The following is a 21,064-nucleotide window of genomic DNA, read 5'->3' on the forward strand; positions in this document are numbered from 1 at the left end:
CCCCAAGAGAGAGGGAGGTGTATCTTCACCCCACGGCATTCGGGTGTATAATGAATGATGAGCGGGTCCTGTTTAGGCCCCTCGACACTGCGTCCCTCGCGAGAGTCAGCCCGGCAGGCGCAGTAAACCCGACCCTCACCCGGGAGCATGCCCGTTGCCTAGGATGTGCTCGGGAGAGTGAAGAACCGGTGCCGATTGACCGGTTCGCCCCCTTTATGCTGGCGTCTAGATTGAGGGGTCGCGAGCTTCCATCCGACCTCCGCTAAGATCTGGAGATGGAGGAACGCACCGCAGATGAGAGGGTAACCCCGAGATACGACAAGGGGGGAATGTTAACTGCAACTTTCCGTACAGTAACTGATCTAATGCAGAAAAATTTGTTTGAAAGCCCAGCTGCGTATGGCCGTTCAAGTGGTCAGAGGTGGCTGCTAAAGAAAAGCTTGAGACACTATGCCAAGATGGCGCCGAGCAAGAGGGAGACCACGTGGAAGAACCGGAAGAGAAGGGTGGAGCTTCGGAGGAACTCGCGAGAGTTCGGCCAGCGACCCCGCCCACCGACGCAGCATTGCTTCCGGCAACCACGCCTTCTTGCCGACGGAAGGGAGAATCGAGCGGAGGAGTGCATCCGCCCCTCCTGCCTGAAACAATAACAGCATCGATTCCCGAAGTAACAGCTCGTCCTGTAGCAACAATCAGCCCAGTGACTGATGCACAAGATGGAGTGTGTGCTGCCACCAGTCGCATTCGTGCTTGGACGGAGTTACAGGAGCTGTACAGAGAATCTGAAATGGAATCTGACGAGGCTATAGTCTCATGGCTGGGACTATTGTCCATGGAGTTTGAGTTTAACTAACCGCCCTATTGTGTGCGGGTTTTTGTAAATATTTTGATATACGTTAACTTATTTTTTGAGAGTTTTGTTTACAGGTTCCAGAACTCAGAGTGCGTGGCGGAGAGAAGCCCCAAGAAGGATAACATTATCGGCAGAAGTGAGGGCTTGACGCGCGACTTCGCCATGAAGCCCTGATCGTGCAATTTTTTGTTATGAATCTGGTTATGTGTGTATGTATTTGTGCCGGCTATTATTTAATTCAATCCCTGGAGGACAAACTTCTTATGTTAGCTGATTTTGAGTTTACCCGTTTAGTTCAACGACCTGTTATAAGAGCTACTGGCGACCTGAGTGACGAGCATGTGGTATAATTCAGCTGTGCCTTCAGCAAGGGGGGATGTCATGACCCAAAGGGTATGATTTTGTGTGTGCTTCGGCACTGAATTATTTCCCGCCACATGGAGCTTTCTTTGCACGGTGCAATTCTCAGTTGCATAGAGAAAACTCCGATGCAAATTCTAGTTCGCCGTTCCGACCTTTTCTCTGGCCCACATGCCCGGGCTGCTGGCCACGGCCCCAACACATCCACAGCAACACCTGCATCCAATGCTGTTGTGACCTGATCATAAAAGGCAATCGGGTTGGTCTGACATGACCTGCCCCTAATGAAACCATGCTGGTTGCCCTTGAGCATCATCCCCGATGCCGGCCCATCACAGATGTGCTCCTTGATGATTTTCTCAAAGAGTTTCCCTAGGATTGAGGTAAGACTGACGGGCCTATAGTTGCCCAGGTCCTCCCCTCCTCCCTTTTTTAAAGATGGGGACCACATTGGCCATCTTCCAATCATCTGGAACCTGGCCCAAGCACCATGAGCGCTCATAAAGCCGTGCCAAGGGCCCAGCAATAACCCCTGCTAGCTCCCTCAACACACTGGGGTGGAGAGCATCTGGACCTTTCTTCAAGAGAGAAAAAACCAGGAACAAATTAGCCCCTGGTGTAACTCTTCAAGTCAACCGAGTTTTATACCAGGGATTAATTTGGTCCTCAAATCTGGTAATTTATCACTTTGCAGAGAACTTATGATTTTGTAGAGTTTGGAAAAGAGTAACTAGGATGAGATGAGATGAGTCCAGGGGAAAAAAGATAATCCAAAAAATATGATTTATATATTCTTGAACTGGAATGTTCCTATTACACATAGATTTTTGTGAATAACATTAGATACTGTAAATTAGCTTGAGAAGGTAAAGAAGAAAGTAAGTGATGGATTTAGTAGTTAATTCAGAAGGTGTAACATGAGCAGCGATGGGTGAAAAAACTGGTCTAAAGCAACTGCTATTGACAAAAAAAAAAAAAAAAAAAAAGAGAAAAGATATTTATATGTCATAGAAATTCCAAGAATTTCTTTCTTGGAAAGAATCCATGGCTACCCTTCAGAGACTTATAGCAAAATAAGCTAATGTAAGCTCACTGGTACTATTTTGTACAGTCCTCGAGATCATGAGATATACAGAAAATGTATTACATATGGTTAACACAAACCACTGTAACTTAAAAGTCTATTTTTTCCTGTTCTGCACTGCTGCCTTTGGTAGGCTGTTTGATGGCAAAGTAGTAACTTGTATCGCCTATTAATTGTTAAAACATCTGCATCCACATCACTGCCTGAATGACTTTAGTACAGAGCTGTTATAGACCATAACTTCTACTCTCTAGTAAGAAAACTTGTTTCCACAATAGTCTCAGGAATAGTAATAAAATGTCAGGTTCTCTGAACAGCCAAATGCTAGGAGTATAGGCTAGAGTATCTTGCAAGCAGCATGTTTTGAAACTAAGCATATGCTTAACATGGCTTTTTCCACTACTGCTTGTGTGGGATACTTATCCAGCATCACGACCTATCTTCTTACCTGCCACGTTATTGTACGTTTCCCATTCATTACTCAAAGAAGAATTATAGGAAAAAATGGCCTAATTCAATTGTTATGGCATTGCTTTATATATCCCTTACAGTCTTTTGAAGACAGAACAGCTATAAGATGTTACTCCCCAAATGAGATGCTTCAAAAAATTACACTCTCAAATTCCAAACCATTCCTACATACCTTTGGCTGGCCCAGGCTCTTTAGAGATGTAAAATTTCTGGAAATTTTGAAGCCATCGGGGAAAAAAAAAAAATCTTTTTCTAGTTTCGGAAAAAAACAGAAATTTGGAAAAAGACAGAAATATATGCAATACTTATTTTCTTAGCACCCTTTACAGATCTAAATTCACTGTGCTACTTTAAGAACATAAAATGTATTATGTATAACTTGGTTTGCTCATAAAATTATCGTGTTTGGTATATTTATTAAATTTAAAAGTATAGTTTATTCAGACAATAATTACAAATTTACTAATTGAATTTATTTTAAAAAAGTTTTCAATTTTTGTTACAAATGGAGCTACAAGCTGCTGAACTCTAAGGAAACTTGCATATCTCAGTTTTTGCCAGTTTATGAGAAGCAGGCAAAAATTAAAGTTAAAATAAAAGAAACCATCAATATTATAGTAAAAAAAAGTTATTATGTATTCTGGGCTTAGTCTCCTCCGCAGTGTCAAGTAGATACAGAAAGCACTCAGTTTTTGAAAAAGATCTGAGAAAAAAAGGAAAAACAACCCCAAGTCTCATTGAATACAAATTTTGCTACATGAAACTTTGTCTAATCAGTCTCATTTTCTGAGCTATCACTATCAGCAGTTTCTGATTCTTCTGATCCTTCATTTTTATCATGTTCATGGACTTCTGAAAACTGAAGGTTTTGCCCAGATTGAGACAAGCTTCTCTACTCTTTCAACATGTTAGTTTATTGGTGTGTTAGTTTATTCTGTGTATTTCCAAACACAGACCAGTTTCTTTCATATGCTGCACAAGATGGAGGAATCTGAAGCAGGCGAGAAGCAAGAGGAGTTAGAGGCTCTGTCGTGCAAAGCCTTGCCACCATGTTGCAGGAGGGATACGCTTTGCAGAGTCCCAGACTGCAGTCCTGGACCAAATACCTGAAGATGTTCTGTATTCAGCAACATTTGAAAGTACCTTCCCAACATCAAGTCCTAAGCGTGTTGCTTATTTTGATCCAGTCAAATGCAGTACCCTATCATCACTAACATTTCTGCCTTTGCATCTTGGATCCAGCAGCATGAATTGATTGGCAACAAAATTCTTCCCATCATTTCATGAAGTCTTTCACTTTTCTTTCTTCTGTACTTGTAAGTGGAGGTACACTAAGATGCTCAAAAACAGTTGATTTTATCTGGGCCATTTGGTAAGGAATGTCTTACAAAAGTGCACTGTCTGATCCAGACGCAGTGACTGCTGAAAAAATTGGCTTTAGAATCTTCAGGGAGTTCAGCAGCTCAACCCAGAAGACATCCTCATTAAGTACAGTGCTCCTTACACTTCTGGGTACTTTAAGATCCTCAGTCATTACTGTTTCTTGAAGAGCTTCTTTATTTTTTAGTAAACTTTCAAATGAGATCACCGCTCCACCCCATTTAATTTTAATACAGAGTTTGAGTATCACTATTTTATTCTTTGCATTATTTTCTTTCTCCTTCTTCTTAGACTGCAGCTGCAATATGAGTAGCTTTTGCATGTTTTATAACTTCTTTTGTTCTTCTATAGATTTTTTGCAGTGTCCAATTTCATGATGTCATTAAGAAGCAAATTTAGCTCATGGGATATACATCCTATTGCATTAATATGTGGATATTTATCCATTATGATCTCCCATGCTGCTTTCATGTTACTTGCATTGTCAGTCAGCAAAGCAAATACTTTACCACTCCCAAACTTCTGCAGGACTTCACATATTTTACTACTGATATACTCTGCAGTATGCCTGTTCTCTTCTGTTTCAATGCTTCTGTAAAAACTGGTTGAGGTGCTGTTATCACAAAGTTTATGAATCCTTCTCCCCACACATTTGTCCATCCATTTGTAAGTACTGCAAGACACAGTGCTTAGTTAATTTTGCCTTGCACAGATTGCATTACACGTTCATATTCTGACTCTAAAAGAGGGTTACTCAAAGAATGTCGGCTGGGCAAATGGCATGATGGTCTTAGTAATTTAAAAGCTTCCTGCCAGTATGCATTTTCAGTTATTGACAATGGCATCCCAGAAGAATATATTGCTCTTGAAAGAGCTTGGTCATTTTTTCCTGATCTTCAGGTGTCATCTTGCCTACAAGTGAAGCTATTGAGAGTCGTGTGTATACAGTTGGTTGCAATATTGATTATTGAGGATGTTGGGCAACCTTTTGTGATGCTGATGTTATAGAAGAAGCAGCAGCAGCAGTAGGAGAACTTCTGGATTGAGAATGTTGGAAAGAGCTACTTGCATGAACATCATCATGATCTACCTCCTCCTCACCTACACCCATGAGGGATTTTGTAATGTCTGCAGGACACTTCTTACATATAAGGATCTGTTTGGTCATCCTAGTAGCATTTGGAAATGCATGTTTCATTTGACAGTATTTGTAAATCACATTTTTTCCCCTCAGAATAACTTGCAGTGTGGAAATGCTTCCATATGCTAGAAGTTGTTTGCACCATTTTGCTGAGGGAGAAAAAAGAAAAATGTAATTTAGTGGCTAGCTTGCATACACACACACTAAGCTACAGCATGTACAAATTTAGTAATGGATGAAGGAGAGGCCTCCTCAGAGTTAACTGTGAACAATTTCCCTGCCCTGCAGGTCTTACGTCACTGCTAAGGTTGGGTGATTTGTTACACAACATAAGATTAGTGGGAATTCAATTATGAATTACATAGATTATAAAATATACTAATGCAGCTAAAATACAGTTTAATATACTAAATTCAGAGACATTTAAACTCTTACCTTTCAATAAAGAAGTATACTTTCTTTCAGCTTCTGTGTGCTGCTTCTGTACTTCTGTGGATCTCAAGGTCACAGGGCCAGGAGGAGGCAGGTGCCTTCCAACTCCAAACCTTTAGACTTGCTCTGCCTCCTCTCCTGAGGCTTTTGAGCAAGCAGGGCAGTAAATTCCTTGTTTCTAATCTCTACAGGAACAAATGGATGCTGCTGCCAGTGTCCACTCCCAGTACTTTGAGGCCTAGTCAGAAGGACAGGTGCAGATCCACCAACCTCTAGATCAAAAGTCAACAACAGAGGGAGCTCACAAGCAAAGGCAATACTGAAACCTTCTTTCTCTTGCGAAAATGGCAGTGCCCCCTGGAGGCAGAAATGCATCTTGCTCTTCAATTTGAGAGTTGTATTGTATTGCTTGTCCTCAGCGTACAGGAATTGTAATGATCTGGTACAGTAGATAGTCTTACATAAAAGTCTTCCTATTACATAGTTATTAGAAAACATTTTTGGGCAGTAAAGGGTAGCAATATACGAACACCTTGTCTTAATTAAAAAAAACCCCAAAAGTCCTCAGAAAACAAGGCTTTTTTTCAAACTTTTCTGGTTTTTTTCCAGACCTTCACATCTCTACTCTTCATTGCTCAAAAATAAGCAATACTTGTTGATTTCTTCCTCTATCCCACAGTATATTCACGTAACCACTATGGTTGTGTTCCAAGTTAGCCTACTTTCTTTTTTTTTTTTTTGTAGTTCTTAACCACATTTGCCAGTATCCTTTAATGGACATTTCATCACTGCTTACATTCTCATCTAGATATGTTCTTTGTATATGCTGTGGCATTCCAGTAGGTATCATACCTTCGCTTTGTTTCACAACTTCTGACTCAAAATAAAGCACATTGTACCTTGTTGCTAGTTTGTCCTTTTATTAAGAAAAACGCAATAAATATTTTTAAAGTAGAAAGATTTAAAAAAATCAGCTTTCAAGGATATGTGCTTGAGCTAACTAGCAGGCAAGCCATTTTCAGGAGAAATACCAGGATCTAGTATGTTGGGCACAGAGTTAGAGGTTGACACTGTTGCTAATGTGAAAGGGAAGAGGCACCATGAGCCTGACATCAGGGAGCATCTCCCCAGTTCAGGCTTACTGTGCCCCAAACCTGGGTTTCCCATCTGTATGCCTGCTTGAAGTTCCCAGGGTGCCTGTGGAAGTGGCAGCAGGGGATCTGGAAGCTCCGTTCCCCAGCTGTGGGCACTTCATAATTTGGGGCAAGGGCAGTTGGGGATTGAGAAGCTGGCGCCCCAGAGGCTTTAAAGTGTGTACTACCCACCTATCCCCACCAGGAGTCTCTGATTCCATTCCCCCTCCCCCATTCCTCCACCTGCTCAACAGGTAGGCTAGAACTGCCAGGCTTAGGGTTTTGAGAATCAACTGACTGTTGGCCTGGCCTGGACAGCCCCAGTGTTGAAGCAGACACAGGACTATCCCAGCCAGGGCTGACAATCAGATAGCCATCTCACTGCACTGGGGACTCCAGCCAGTCCCAGTGCAGTCTGGGGCTGGAGCTAATAGTCAGCTGACTGTGAGCCCCAGCCCCAAGTGCACTAGAGCTGAATCCCTGGTGTGGTCCAAAGGGCCAGTCAACAATCAGCTGACGGTCAATCCAGGTTCAGATATGGGTACTCCTCTTTCAATCTGCCAGTTCAGGGGCCTCTCTCTGCACTGGCAAGTAGAAATGGAATGATCTGAATCTGATCCAAGTAGTTGCACCTCCTGCCATTCATGTCTTGCATGGCATGAGGCATGATTGTTGGGAACAGGGATCAGATTCCATTATGTCATTAAATGAACATGTCAGAAGACTTGGTGGAATGCCCAGGAGCTCTAACACTTACTGTGTTCCCCAGGACAAAAATAATAGATGGTGATTTCTTAAATATAAGTAGTCAAGTGCTGAACTTGACCCAGGAAACTATAGGCCCATAAGTCTCACATCGGTCTTGGGGAAAATCCTTGAAAAAATTATCAAGAATCACATCTGTGAGGGGACAGCAGGGGATATCATGCCCAGGGGAAATCAACATGGGTTCATCAAAGGCAGGTCCTGCCAGACCAACCTGATGGCCTTTTATGACCAGGTAACTAAATCCCTGGATGATGGTATCGTCATGAACGTAGTCTTTCTGGACTTTAAGAAGGCCTTTGACACGGACTCTCACCCCATTCTCATTAATAAATTGAGCAACTGACTTTGGCACTGATGCCTACACAGTTGGATGGGTCAAAAATTGGCTGATGGGGTGCACCCAGAGAGTGGTGGTGGACGGGTCGTACTCAACCTGGCGGGATGTGAACAGTGGGGTCCCCCAGGGCACAGTCCTGGGGCCTACACTGTTCAACATCTTCATCAGCGACTTGGACGAGGGGGTGAAAAACACGTCCAAGTTTGCCAATGACACCAAGATGTGGGGAGAGGTAGGCACGCTCGAAGGGAGAGAGAGGCTGCAGTTAGATTTAGACAGACTACAGAAGTGGGCGGATGATAATAGGATGGGCTTCAATGTGGATAAATGCAGGGTGCTGCACCTGGGGAGAAGGAATCCACAGCATACATACAAGCTGGGGAGCTCCCCCCTTGAGAGCACAGAGGCAGAAAGGGATCTTGGAGTCATTATTGACTCCAAGATGAACATGAGCTGCCAATGCCAGACCGCAGCCAGCAAAGCCCACCCCACCTTATCATGCATCCAAAGATGCATCTCAAGCCGGTCCAGAGAGGTGATACTCCCCCTCTACATGACATCGGTCCAGCCTCAATTGGAGTACTGAATCCAGTTCTGGGCACCGCACTTTAAGAGGGATGTGGCCTGCCTTCAGAGGGTTCAGAGGAGGGCCACCTGCTTGGTTGGAGGGCAACAGGGCAGGCCCTATGAGGAGAGGCTGAGGGACCTGAACCTGTTCAGCCTTGGCAAACAGAGGCCGAGGGGAGATTTGGTGGCTGCCTACAAACTCGTTAGGGGAGATCAGCAGCAAATAGGAAGCGTCCTATTCCCCCCAGCAGCACCTGGGGTGACAAGGAACAATGGCCAGAAGCTGCTGGAGAATAGGTTCAGGTTGGAGATTAGCAGGCACTATTTCACTGTTTAGGGTGGCTAGGATCTGGAACCAACTTCCTAGGGAAGTGGCCCTCGCTCCTACCTTGGGTGAATTCAAAAAGAGGTTGGATGAACACCTGTCTGGGGTCGTGTGATCCCAGCGTGTGCTCTGGCCAGTGGCGGGGGCTCAGACTAGATGATCTATTTCATAGATTTCATAGACATTAGGGCTGGAAGGGACCTCGGAAGATCATCAAGTCCAGCCCCCCGCTCAAAGGGCAGGAAGTCAGCTGGGGTCATAGGATCCCAGCAAGATAAGCATCCAGTTTCATCTTGAAGGTGTTCAATGAAGGCGCTTGAATGACCTCCGGTGGCAGGCTGTTCCAGACCTTGGGGGCTCGGACAGTAAAGAAATTCTTCCTTATGTCCAGCCTGAAACGATCTTGTAGTAATTTGTGACCATTCGACCTCGTCATCCCTTGGGGCGCTCTGGTAAACAAACGTTCCCCCAGATACTGATGGTCACCCCTGATAAACTTGTAGGTGGCCATCAGATCACCCCTAAGCCTGCACTTTTCCAGGCTAAAGAGCCCCAGGGCTCTCAGCCTGTCATCGTAGGGTCTGCTTCCCTGACCTCTGATCATGCGCGTGGCTCTTCTCTGGACTCTCTCAAGCTTCTCCACATCCTTTTTGAATTGTGGAGCCCAAAACTGGACGCGGTACTCCAGCTGCGGCCTCACTAAGGCCGAGTACAGGGGGAGAATGACGTCCCGGGATTTGCTTGAGAAGCATCTATGGATGCAAGCCAGCGTTTTGGTCGCTTCACTAGCCGCAGCATCGCATTGCAGGCTCATGTTCATCTTGTGGTCAATGATGACCCCCAAGTCTCTTTCTTCCATAGTGCTAGCCAACATAGCACTGCCGAGCCTATAAGGATGCTGCGGGTTTTTTTTCCCCAAGGTGGAGAACCTTGCATTTATCGGCGTTGAACACCATCAGATTCTCGTCCGCCCACTTGCTAAGCCTGTTCAGGTCAGCCTGGATCATCCGCCTGTCTTCTGGTGTGGATGCTTTTCCCCAAAGTTTGGTGTCATCTGCGAACTTGGCCAATCCGCTTCTGACTCCAGTGTCCACATCATTAATGAAGATGTTGAAAAGTATGGGTCCAAGGACAGAGCCTTGGGGGACCCCACTGGTCACAGGACACCACGATGAGTGACTTCCATCAATTACTACCCTCTGGGTCCGACCCCGGAGCCAATTTTCCAGCCAGTGGATCGTGGAGGACCCAAGGCGACAAATGGCCAGTTTCTCCAAGAGACGATCATGGGACACCAGATCGAAGGCTTTTTTGAAGTCAAGATATATGACATCAATCTCATCTCCCTTGTCCAGGTGATAGGTCACCTGGTCGTAGAAGGAAATGAGATTGGTCAAGCAAGACCTACCCGCAACAAACCCGTGCTGGCTATCCCTTAAGATGTTGGCGTCGGCCAGTCCATTAAGGATGGCCTCTTTAATAAACTTTTCTAAGATCTTCCCCGGGATAGAAGTCAGGCTGATGGGCCTATAGTTAGCCGGATCCACTTTCCTCCCTTTCTTGAAGATAGGCACCACATTGGCCTTCTTCCAGTCTTCGGGCACTACACCAGAGCGCCAAGAGTTTTCAAAGATCCATGCTAGAGACTGGGCTATGATGCTCGCCAGCTCCTTGAGTACCCTGGGGTGAAGACTGTCAGGGCCGGCTGACTTGAAGGTATCCAGCTTCTCAAGATGTTCCTTCACGAAGTCAGCATTAATGGAGGGCAGGGGATCACCCTCACCCGGACTTCCCGGCCCTGTAGCGGGCATGGGCGTCCCATGGGGCTGATGAAAGACCGACGCAAAGTACCTATTTAATAGGTTGGCTTTTTCCTGGGCGTCAGTTGTCAGTTGCCCCATCTGGTTCAGCAGGGGTCCAACGTTGCCCCTGCTTTTCCTCCAGCTGCCCACGTATCTGAAAAAGGACTTTTTATTGTCCTTGATGCTCAAAGCTAGCTGGAGTTCAGTTGCAGCCTTGGCTTTCCTGGTCAGCTCCCTACAGGACTGGACCAGTGCAGAATAATCCTCCTTGGAGGTGACTCCCATCCTCCATCCTTTGTAGGCCTTTCTTTTTAGCCTCAGGAGGTCTGCTAGGTCCCTGGAGAGCCAGGGGGGCTGCTGTGCCCTCTTGCTGCCTTTCCTCCGAGATGGAATAGACTTAGTTTGTGCATTGAGGATCGCTCCCTTGAGGAGCAACCACTCTTCTTGAACTCCCCTCTCCCTGTGGTCACAGTCCCTTAGGGCCTCACTGACAAGCCTCCTGAGCTTGTCAAAGTCGGCTTTCCTGAAGTCAAGGACTTGCGTGTTGCTGACTGACTTGCCAGCTTTTCGGCGGATGGTGAAGGTGATCAGCTCGTGGTCGCTGTCACACAGCTTCCCATCGATCACTAGGTCGCCGACTAGGTCATCCCCAGTAGCCAGTACCAGGTCGAGCAGCGCTTTGCCTCTCATTGGCCCATAGACTTCTTGAGTCAGGTAGAGGTCATCCACGCACGAGAGGAAGCTCTGCGACCGCTCAGATTTTGCTGAGCGATCCTCCCACGAGATGTCCGGGTAATTGAAGTCACCCATGACAACCATGGTCCTGGAGCAAGCTGCCTCAGCCAGTTCCTGGGCAAACTCCTGGTCAAGCTCAGGACTTTGGGTGGGAGGTCTGTAATAGACTCCCACCATTGTGTCCCCTGTGCCGTGTTCCCCACGGATTTTAACCCAGAGGGTCTCCAGCCGTCCACCCTGGTCGCCAATATCGGCTTTCAGGGACGCGTAGCTTTCCTTAACATAGAGAGCTACACCCCCGCCCCTTTTCTCTACACGATCCCTCCTGTACAGGGTATAGCCATCTATCCCTGTGGTCCAGTCATGGGTGGAGTCCCACCAGGTCTCCGTTATCCCTACGACATCGTAACTGTTTGCACTGAGCAGGAGAATGAGTTCCTCCTGCTTATTCCCCAGGCTCCTGGCATTAGTGTACTGGCAGGCAAGTGCCCCCTGGGGGGCTCCTTCCTTGCCCACAGATTTTACCAGGGCTGGGGCTGGGGTGGGCTCCCTTGAGTGCCGTGATCTGCTGGCTTTGCAAGGATTGCTCAGCGGGCCAGCAGTGGCGGTAGTCCCCCCGTCCCCCAACGGGCTTAGTTTAAAGCCCGGTGGAGCAGATCAGCCAGTCTGGCTGAGAAGAGCCTCCTCCCTAGGGGAGAGAGGTGGAGACCATCTCTTCCCAGCAGCTCGCTGCCTCTCTCGCCAAAGAGCGGGCTGTGGTCATGAAAGCCAAAGCCTTCCTGACGACACCAGCGCCGCAGTCTTTGGTTGACCACATAGATCCTCCTGTCCCTTCTCAGCCCATAGCCTGAGACTGGGAGGATCAACGAGAACACCAGTGCCCCCAGACCCTTAAGCCCCGCTCCCAAATCTCTGTAGCGCCTCATGACCTGGCTGGGAGTGCTCCGAGCAGTGTCATTGGTGCCCACATGAATAAGGAGCATGGGATAGTGGTCTGTGGGTTTGAGGAGCTTGGGGATCCTCTCCACAGCGTCCCGGATGCGGGCCCCTGGGAAGCAGCAGACTTGCCGGGCTAAGGGGTCAGGGTGGCAGATTGGCCCCTCTGTCCCCCTCAGGAGGGAGTCTCCCACAACAAACACCTTACGTTTTGTCTTGGGGAGAGCAGGGGCGGGAGTTGCAGTTAGGCCCATGTTGCCTGTGGGGGCCGGCAACTCAGCAGGCTCTGCTGGGGCAGCAAGAGGTTTGTACCTGTTGCTCAGTTGTGGCGGGGGTGGGGCCTTGGTGCGGCGGGCCTTAGGGCCCTTGACCACCTTGGTCCATGCCCCTGGCTGGACACAGCAGGAGGTCCTAGAGTCCTCCTTTGGCGTGGAGGGAGACTGTGATCTACCCTCTGCCTCCTGGGGGAGAAGGGCCTGGCAGTAGGAGTCTATCTCCTGCTCGCAGTCCCTGATGGCACGCAGTCTGTGGACTGTGGCCTGGAGCTCCTCCAGCTGGCGCACCAGAGACCCCAAAAGGGAGCAGACCCCGCAAGGGGAGGTCGCCATGCTCCCAGGCCCCAGAGCCTGAAAAAGGGACAGGCATTCCCCGCAGCTGAGAGCCAGCGGCTCCGTCTCCGTGGAGCCCGGAACCAGGGGCTCTGTCTGGGTGGCCGTCTCTGAGGTGCCGGGGGGGGGGGTTCGCAGAGCCCGAGGGGACCCTTGGGGTGCGGCGCATGCCCATCCGTGTCATGCCTCTGGTAGGCTGGCTACGGCTGGGGCTGTCTACCCTGGGGGGTGCGCAGGCAGGGTCCGGCTCCCTCCCGTGCGAACTCCGTGCTAACTCATGCGCCGGCAGAGAAGCGCGCCTGTTTGCGCAGCCTGTTCGCGCGGGTCCCTGGGGGGCTGGGCGAAGTAGGGGCCTGGGCGGGGCTTGACCCGGCCCGGCTCCACTCAGCCGCTGCCTCCCACACACACACACTAAGGGGTTAGCCCCCTCTCTCCACGGGCCCCGCTTACCCCAGCTGTGCTGGGGGTCAGCGGGGGGGCTCCGCGGCTGCTGGAGGGTTTCTGGGGGGCTTCGGGGGAGCGGGGGCGCAGCAAGCTTTCACCTGCGCGTCTCTCGCCGCTCCCGCATCTAACTGATCTATTTAGGTCCCTTCTGACCCTAACTACTATGAAACTATGAAACTTGGGGTAACCTCAATACTGAACTCTTTCCAAAAACAAAAAAATGATCAGTGACATAAAAGAAATAAACAGGGATTACACAAGTACCAGTGATAACAATCTCACTGCATTTACTTTGTGCAAGCAGAAAATAGCACCAAACCAACAGTATGTATATTTGCACCCTTACAGGGGCCCAATTTCAAAATTTAAACCAACTGTCATCAGCTGCTAGGTATCAAAACAAATATAACAGTAAATGGGTAAAACACAATGGGCTGTGTTATGGAAGAAGCCAATAAAGCCTTCCATCACTGAATTCTACGGTCAGTATAAAGTCACTCAGCCTCACAAGCCAGACCTACAATACTAGGTTCTACCAGCTTTGGAGTATCTTCCCTGGTTAGGGGTGAGATTTCCTATAACTTATCCATGTAGTTAAAAGCCCTAGTACTGATAGAGTAATAAGCAGAAGAAATATTTCAGCAAATTTAAGCTATGATCTCTTCATTTTGCTACTAAACTATCAATCAATGGATGCTTACAGATGTGGGGAATCCCCTCCCCCCCCAAAAAAAACAACAAACCCCAAACCCCAAAACAATGCTTTACTTTCACTTCAGTACATCCCTGCACCAGGTGCAGCACATGCGCAGAAGAGGCATCACATTAGTTTGACCTGGCTTGCCCAACATCTATATAGATCATGAACTACATAAAAGCTTTTTGATGCTTTTATCTAATAGCTGATTGAATCAGTGACAAAAAGCACTGCTGAAGCACCCGATCTGTACAGACATGAGGAGTCAGGTCAAGCTGATGTACTTCCTCTTCCGTTAGAGAGTTATTTTTCATTTTCCACATCTGTCAGCAGCCTGTATGCTTTGCTACCAATCTATGTTGGTATAAACCTTTTCTAGGAGGACTAGCCAAAGTAGCAACATACCAGGAATGGTAGTCCTGAGTGATGTATCTGTCATGGTCCACAAAATACCAGTGACACAAGGATTTTCGTGGGTGATATCTTTTACTGAACCAAGGTGCATAAACTTCAAAACATACTGCATTCGAAACCTTGCCTAAGTCAATCGCAACCAAGCAGCTAATTCAATAAAAGATATCACCCACAAAAATCCTTGCCTCTAACATATCAGAGAATTTTTTCCTAATGTGCACTAGGTTTCAGTCAATGTTTTGTTTCCTTTCAATGCCACGTGGGAACAGATAATACTTATCTACTTCATAGGATCATTAAGACTACTGTTAAATGTTTTACACCAATACAAAATAGATTGCTGCCATTTCCACCTCTCCAGAAGGCTGCCAGGAGAGAACTAGGGACAATTTGAGACAGGGAGATCATACTCAAACCTAGTGGGGCTTAACAAGAACTGGTCCAGGATTAGGGTTGGGATTCAATACTTCCTAACTGCTTCCCCTTTACATCTGATCCTCACATAGCCTATGACGTGATACCTTGTGCTACTAGAAAGATTTTTGGCAAAATGTATCAGTGATCACAGTCTGTAATGTACAGCAGGGGTGATCACAGTCTGTACTTTAAAGCAAGGGTACTCAAACTCTGGACCACTGGCCAAATGCAGCCCAGGGAGACATGGCATCTGGCCCATGGGGGTACCTATGGGTTGGGAAATTTGGCAATGGAGGAGCAGTAGCCATTAATATCACCACCGTCTCCTGCTGGTAAATTCCCACATCCTCTGCCCCCTGTACAACTAAGTTAGGGATGGGTCAAGACCCCCTCTCCCTGCGTGGATGGGTTGGGGCCAGGCCACACCTCTTTCCCCCTGTGCAGCTGAATCAGGGCTGAGCCATGTGCCCTTCTCCTCATGTGGCTGAATGGAGCTGAGCTGAGCTGAGCTGAGCTGGGCTGGGGTGGGCTGCTCTCCACCCCCCTCCACACAGTCAGATGAGGCTCCACTGCACCCATCTCAGACACTGGATCAGAACTACAGGCCCAGTCTGGCCCACAGACAGACTGGGCACTGCCCAGCTAGCTGGCCAGGGAAAAAGATTGAGCACCACTGATTTAAACGGTTGTTCTCAGATCAGAAGCACTTTCCAAACATGATGACGGCTGAACTTTAGACTTTAAAATATGTGAAATGGTATCCATCTGAAACTCTAGGAATAAGCATGTGCTGCAAATCTGATGGAAAAAGGGTGGTTTAGGGAATTTATGGTTTCAGATACCTATATTTTTTATATTCTGTTATGTTCAAGTGGCAATGTCAATATGTAATGTTATGATTAAACAGGAAAATAATTTTTGAACATTAATAATTCTTCCTTAACCTTCTCAGGCAACCAAATGTTACTACTGCAAACTATCTGAGCATGAGTCGTTCCACCAAAAGTCATTCCACCAAAGTCAATAAAAATATTTACATGCATTACTGTTTTCTGGATTAGCTCCTTTCTACCTTTCCATGTGTCTGTAATAGTACCCATCTCCATAATATTTGAACTTTCCCCAAGAAAGAAGGATCCAGTTTTGTCCTCAACTTCCAATGAGCAATGAACATGATAAACAGCACATTTTAGCTGTGCAACATTTAATAAAATTAATTTTATGCAAGAGACACGACTGCTTTTATAAAGAGATACATCCTATATTGAAGAACTTGAGACTTCCTTCTTCCTCCCCATGCCAGCAATGGTACAACTCCCAGATACCAGAGGAAGTATACATGTAAACTAGTCTCTTGGGCCTACCATCAAGCTAGCACACCAAAGTCAGCAGTCTTGGAGGAGACTGCTTGTCATTCCAGCCTGTGCATGTCCAGTGTTAATAAAGGAATAGTCAACCCACAATAATAGTAATACAAAAGTGATCCCTCCTGTGACCATCTCAAATTTTCTGAGTGACTACCTAAGGGAGGCGAGTCTCCTTGGCATGCAGCCTGCTCAGGATAGATCTGGTTAAGGGATAGCTAGATGCTTATATGTCTGGAGCTCTTCTGCTTCAGAAATAGAACTATAAAGTCATTAGTTAGTTCACAGTGAAATTAAATCTAAGTTTCAAAAATTTAGAGCTGAGCTGCCTCTCCTGAATTTTCTAGCTGTACTCACTAGGTTGTTTTTTTTGCCTTTTTATTTTAAAATTTTCTTTTTCATTTAAAATATATAAAACAATAACAACTCAAGAACAGGATTAGTGAAAAAGAAAAATGAATTAAGATGGTTAAAGTGGGATTTTTGGATACCCATAAGAATTTATATTACTGAAGAGTATATTTGAATCAATGGCAAACCTGATATGAACTAGGGTGAAGCTATGCAAAGTTTATGCATTAAAAAATTCTCATACAGAACTAAGATTAAAATGTAATTGAATTTGTCATTTCAAAGTATTAGTATCAGATTTCCAAATAAGGGCGGACATGCTTCTTTGCTAATAAGTAATAAAGGGAAAGTTAGCCAAGTAAACAAGTGCTATGTTTCTACGGTAAGGAAATACATGTCTCAATGTGTCATGGCACAGGGTCCTACAGGATGTCTGTGATCTTCCTAAGGCCCCCTTTTCCGTGCCAAGTTGACCCAATGGGCACCCTCGACTCTCGCCCGCCTTGTCTTTGATGATAAAATATATATTAGGGAGGCTGCTTTTTACGCCCTCTTGGTCACGTTTTGCTGGACATTTAGACCCCATGGATTCCTGGACCCCTTGTGGGTCCCACTCTGCAATGGGTGCTTCAAGAGCACCCTAGCCTTATGGGTTGTGTGTGGCTCCAACCACCCCTTTGCCACGCCCCAAGCCTCGCATATGGAACCGACGTTGTTCAGTCTGGGCCTTGTTATAATTTGGCCCCCTCGTCCTCCCTGGGCCCTGTCTCTGTCCCAGGGACAACGGGGCTAGAGGGAAATCCCGGCCCAGAGCCAGAAGGAACGCTCACTTACACTTCGCAGGAGCCGAGAGCTGTAGCGACGTGCAGACCGGGAAACCACCCGCGCGGCTTGTCAGTCGTGCTTTCATACAGCTGGAGCGGAGTGACGTCAGGGAGAGACGCCGCTCGGCGGAGATAAAACGCGGCCCCAAAAGCAGAGGGGGCGCGCTGCAGGAGGACGCAAGGTCCAGGGGAAAGCCCGGGACCAGAAGCAAGCACCCGCACGGTCTCTGTCTGGAGCAGAGCAGGCTGCAGCAGTGCCGGGAGCGGCGGCACTGGAGAGAGCCGCAGCCGCGAGGATCGTGGCGGCGAAATTGATGACGGAGCTGGCAGAGGCGCCAAGGAAGAAACCGGAGAGAGGGCCAGCCGGAACCACCGGCAAGGAGCCAGCAGGGACTCCCGAGGAGGAACCGGGGAAGAGCCGGCAGGGACTCCGGTGAGGTAACCGGGGAAGAGCCGGCAAGAGCCTCCGGTGAGGTAACCGGGGAAGAGCCGGCAAGAGCCTCCGGTGAGGTAACCGGGGAAGAGCCGGCAGGGACTCCGGTGAGGGAACCGGGGAGAGCCGACGGGGATGCCGGCGAGAATGTCGGGGAAGAAGCCCGCAGGGGCTTGAGGGCTCAGGACACGGGATCCTCAGGCCAGGGATAAGGGAGCAGAAGGTCCGCGACTGAAGGTGGCATTGGCCAGGGTGTAGGGGAGGTCGGAGCCCCGTGAGTGCCTGCCCAAAGGCGTTTGGCACTGGAGACCGCAGAGAGGGGGTCCCCTCCGCTGTGGGCCCAGTTAAGGCCTCGGTCAGCGAGTTCCGGGGCCCTGCCACCGGCTCCTGGGGCACCCTCCGGGGACCTTCCAGCGAGACCGGGGCAGACCTGGTTAGCCGCTCGCGCAAGAGCTGCCCAAGAGTGCCTTCTTGAGCGGAGGCGGGCACAACTTGGTGGCAGCGGTGGGATCATGGAGAACCCCGATCTGGCACCCTACGCCAACATGCAAGCCACGGCTATCGGCCCCGCTGATGTCCTCAGGCAGAACCTGCAAGTGCTGACCCAAATCCTGAACTCCCAGCAACAGATGTTCGACCGACAACAAGATTGGCTCCAGCACAGTCTGGCATCATTTAAGATGCCTAAGATGACTAAGGAGGATAATCCGGAGGCGTACATTGAGGCCTTTGAACGGCACGCCCTCACGACGGGGCTTGACAAAAGGTACTGGGCCAGCCAGTTGGGAGTCTTAGTAGTGGGCAAGGCCCAAGCCGCCTACCGGGCCCTTTCGAGGGAGGATGCCTTGGACTACGAGCAAGTAAAGGAAGCCATTTTGTACTGTTTGGAGATCAACCCCGAGCCCTACCGGCACCGGTTCCGAGCTAAGAAGGGCCACGAGACAAAACAGCCGAGGGTGCTGTTACAACTGTTGAGGGACCTGCTGGATAAGTGGGTGAGTCCAGCGGGGCAGGACCGAGAGGCATTAGCCGACCAGATCGTCCTGGAGCAGTTCCAGAACAATTTAGAGGAACAGACGCAACGATGGGTTCGACAGCATACCCCACAGACTTGCGAGGAAGCTCTGAAGCTGGCCAAAGCTTTTACTGCCTCGGAGGCATACTACCCTAGGGAGAGGAGGAACCAGGGACCCTCGATGGCAACCCCACGAGAGCCAGAGCGCAGGCGTCCACCTGACCAAGGGGTTCCCAGGGATACGGTATGTTTCCGGTGCGGGCAGAAGGGCCATTTTTCCAGGGAATGCCCAAGGCAGTCCACGGAGCGGTGGATCCCAGATAACAGAGTAAAGGCCCCAGCAGAGCAGAGGAGAGGCCAGGGGCCTGACGAGCCTAAGGACTGCAGCTATGCGGTCGGCAGGGAGAGCGTGGCTTGGAAGCGCCTGGTTGTCACAGCTTGAGTGGAGGGCCACCCTGTGCGAGCTACCCTGGATTCGGGGTGTGCTCAATCCCTCGTTAGGGAAGACTTGATACCACCGCGCAACTGTGGGATGGCTCCCCCCGTGAGAATAGCCTGCCTCCATGGGGACGCAAAGCAGACTGAGTGCCAATGGGTCCGCCTACGGGTGATGGAGCATCAGGGAGAGCTCCTGGTGGGCGTGGTGCCCCGGTTAGCATGTGAAATGCTCCTGGGACGTGACTGGGCGCCAATATATGATGTCCTAGATAGGGTGAGGGACACGGAAGTGGTCCGTAAGAAGATCCAGAGCCAAGAGGGCTGGTTGGGCGAGCTTGAAGAAAGAGAAGGGTCAGTTAATGAGGCGAATATGTTGGACCTCCACAATCTTACCAGTAGCCTCCTATTCCGCGATGCCCAAGAGGAGGATCCAGAGATCGGGACGTTTCGAGAGCAGGCCCAAAGTACCCGAAGGGCCTCTACGTTGCCACCGGAAGGACAGGCCCGCTTCGAGGTAAGGGACCGACTCCTGTACCGCCTGCAAGGGGACAGGTGGGAGGAGATCGAGAGTCCGCAGCTAGTGGTGCCCACCTGATTCCGCCAGGCCATTTGATGGTTGGCACATGCGAGCCCCGTAGGGGGGCATCTGGGCCGGGACAAAACCCTCGCGAAGGTGAGCAGATGGTTTTTTTGGCCCGGGATGGGGGAGGAAGTAGCCCGCCGGTGTGCGGCCTGCCCCACTTGTCAAAAGACGAGAACTGAACACCCTCCGCGGGCACCCCTCAGTCCGTGCCTGTTATCACCACCCCGTTCTCGAGGATCGCCTTAGACGTCGTGGGCCCAGTGCCCCGCAGTAGCTCGGGTCACCAATATATTTTAGTTATCGTGGACTACGCCACCCGATACCCAGAGGCAATCCCCCTGCAAATGGTAACTGCACAGCGTATCACGGAGGAACTAATAAATTGGATAGCCCGAATGGGAATCCCAGAAGAGATCCTGACAGACCAAGGGAAAAATTTTATGTCCGGAGTTTTGAAAGCAGTATGCCGGACCCTACAGATAAAGCAGCTCCGCACTTCGGTCTACCATCCCCAAACCAATGGGCTGGTAGAACGCCTTAAAAGAACAATAAAGCGGGCATTGTGCCGGTGCATACAAGGGGATCCCCGGAAATGGGACCTCCTCCTCCCTCTAATACTATTCACTCTCAGGCACACCCCTCAAGAATCCACGAGATTCTCGCCATTCGAACTGGTGTTGGGGCATTGCCCACGGAGCCTACTACAAGTTCTGAGAGAAGAGTGGGAGCAAGGAGGTGGACCCTCCCAGGAACCGAAGACATACCAGCAGACGTTCCAACGGAGGATCAGGTTGGCCCGGGACCTGGCTCACGAGAACCTGAGGGAAGCCCAAACCCGCCAAAAAGGCCAGTATGACCGCCAGGCCAAGGAGCGAGAATTCGAGCCGGGGCAGAAAGTCGTGGTATTGCTCCCCACATCCACCAGTAAGCTCCTGACGCAGTGGCAGGGGCCATTCGAGATCCTCCGACGGGTGGGGCCAGTGGATTATGAGGTTCACAGACCCGGGCACCTTCGGGAGAAGCAGATCTATCACGTGAACCTCCTACGGGAGTGGCGGGAACCCGAGGGATGGGCGGCCTTTTCTGAAGCTGAGGACAAAGACCTAGGACCCCGGGGGTTGGAAGGAGGGGCAGAGCCCTCTTCAGAAGGTA

General features: G+C 49.1%; 1 protein-coding gene across 11 annotated transcripts in view; it reads right to left on the reverse strand.

The window, feature by feature from the left end:
* The window catches only part of ATG7 (autophagy related 7), a 332,274-nt gene that overhangs the window by 184,865 nt on the left and 126,345 nt on the right, over positions 1-21,064 (reverse strand). Inside the window, exon 19 of one of the 11 annotated variants that reach the window (XM_059715952.1) lies at positions 3,193-5,438. The exons of the other annotated variants lie outside the window; for them this stretch is intronic. Coding sequence (XP_059571935.1) covers positions 5,415-5,438 — 24 coding nt within the window. The 3' untranslated portion in view covers positions 3,193-5,414. Of the gene's footprint in view, positions 1-3,192; positions 5,439-21,064 lie in introns of those variants that run through there. 11 annotated transcript variants of the gene reach the window in all.

This window comes from Alligator mississippiensis, chromosome 12 (genome assembly GCF_030867095.1).
Source record: "Alligator mississippiensis isolate rAllMis1 chromosome 12, rAllMis1, whole genome shotgun sequence".
Classification (NCBI taxonomy): Eukaryota; Metazoa; Chordata; order Crocodylia; family Alligatoridae; genus Alligator; species Alligator mississippiensis.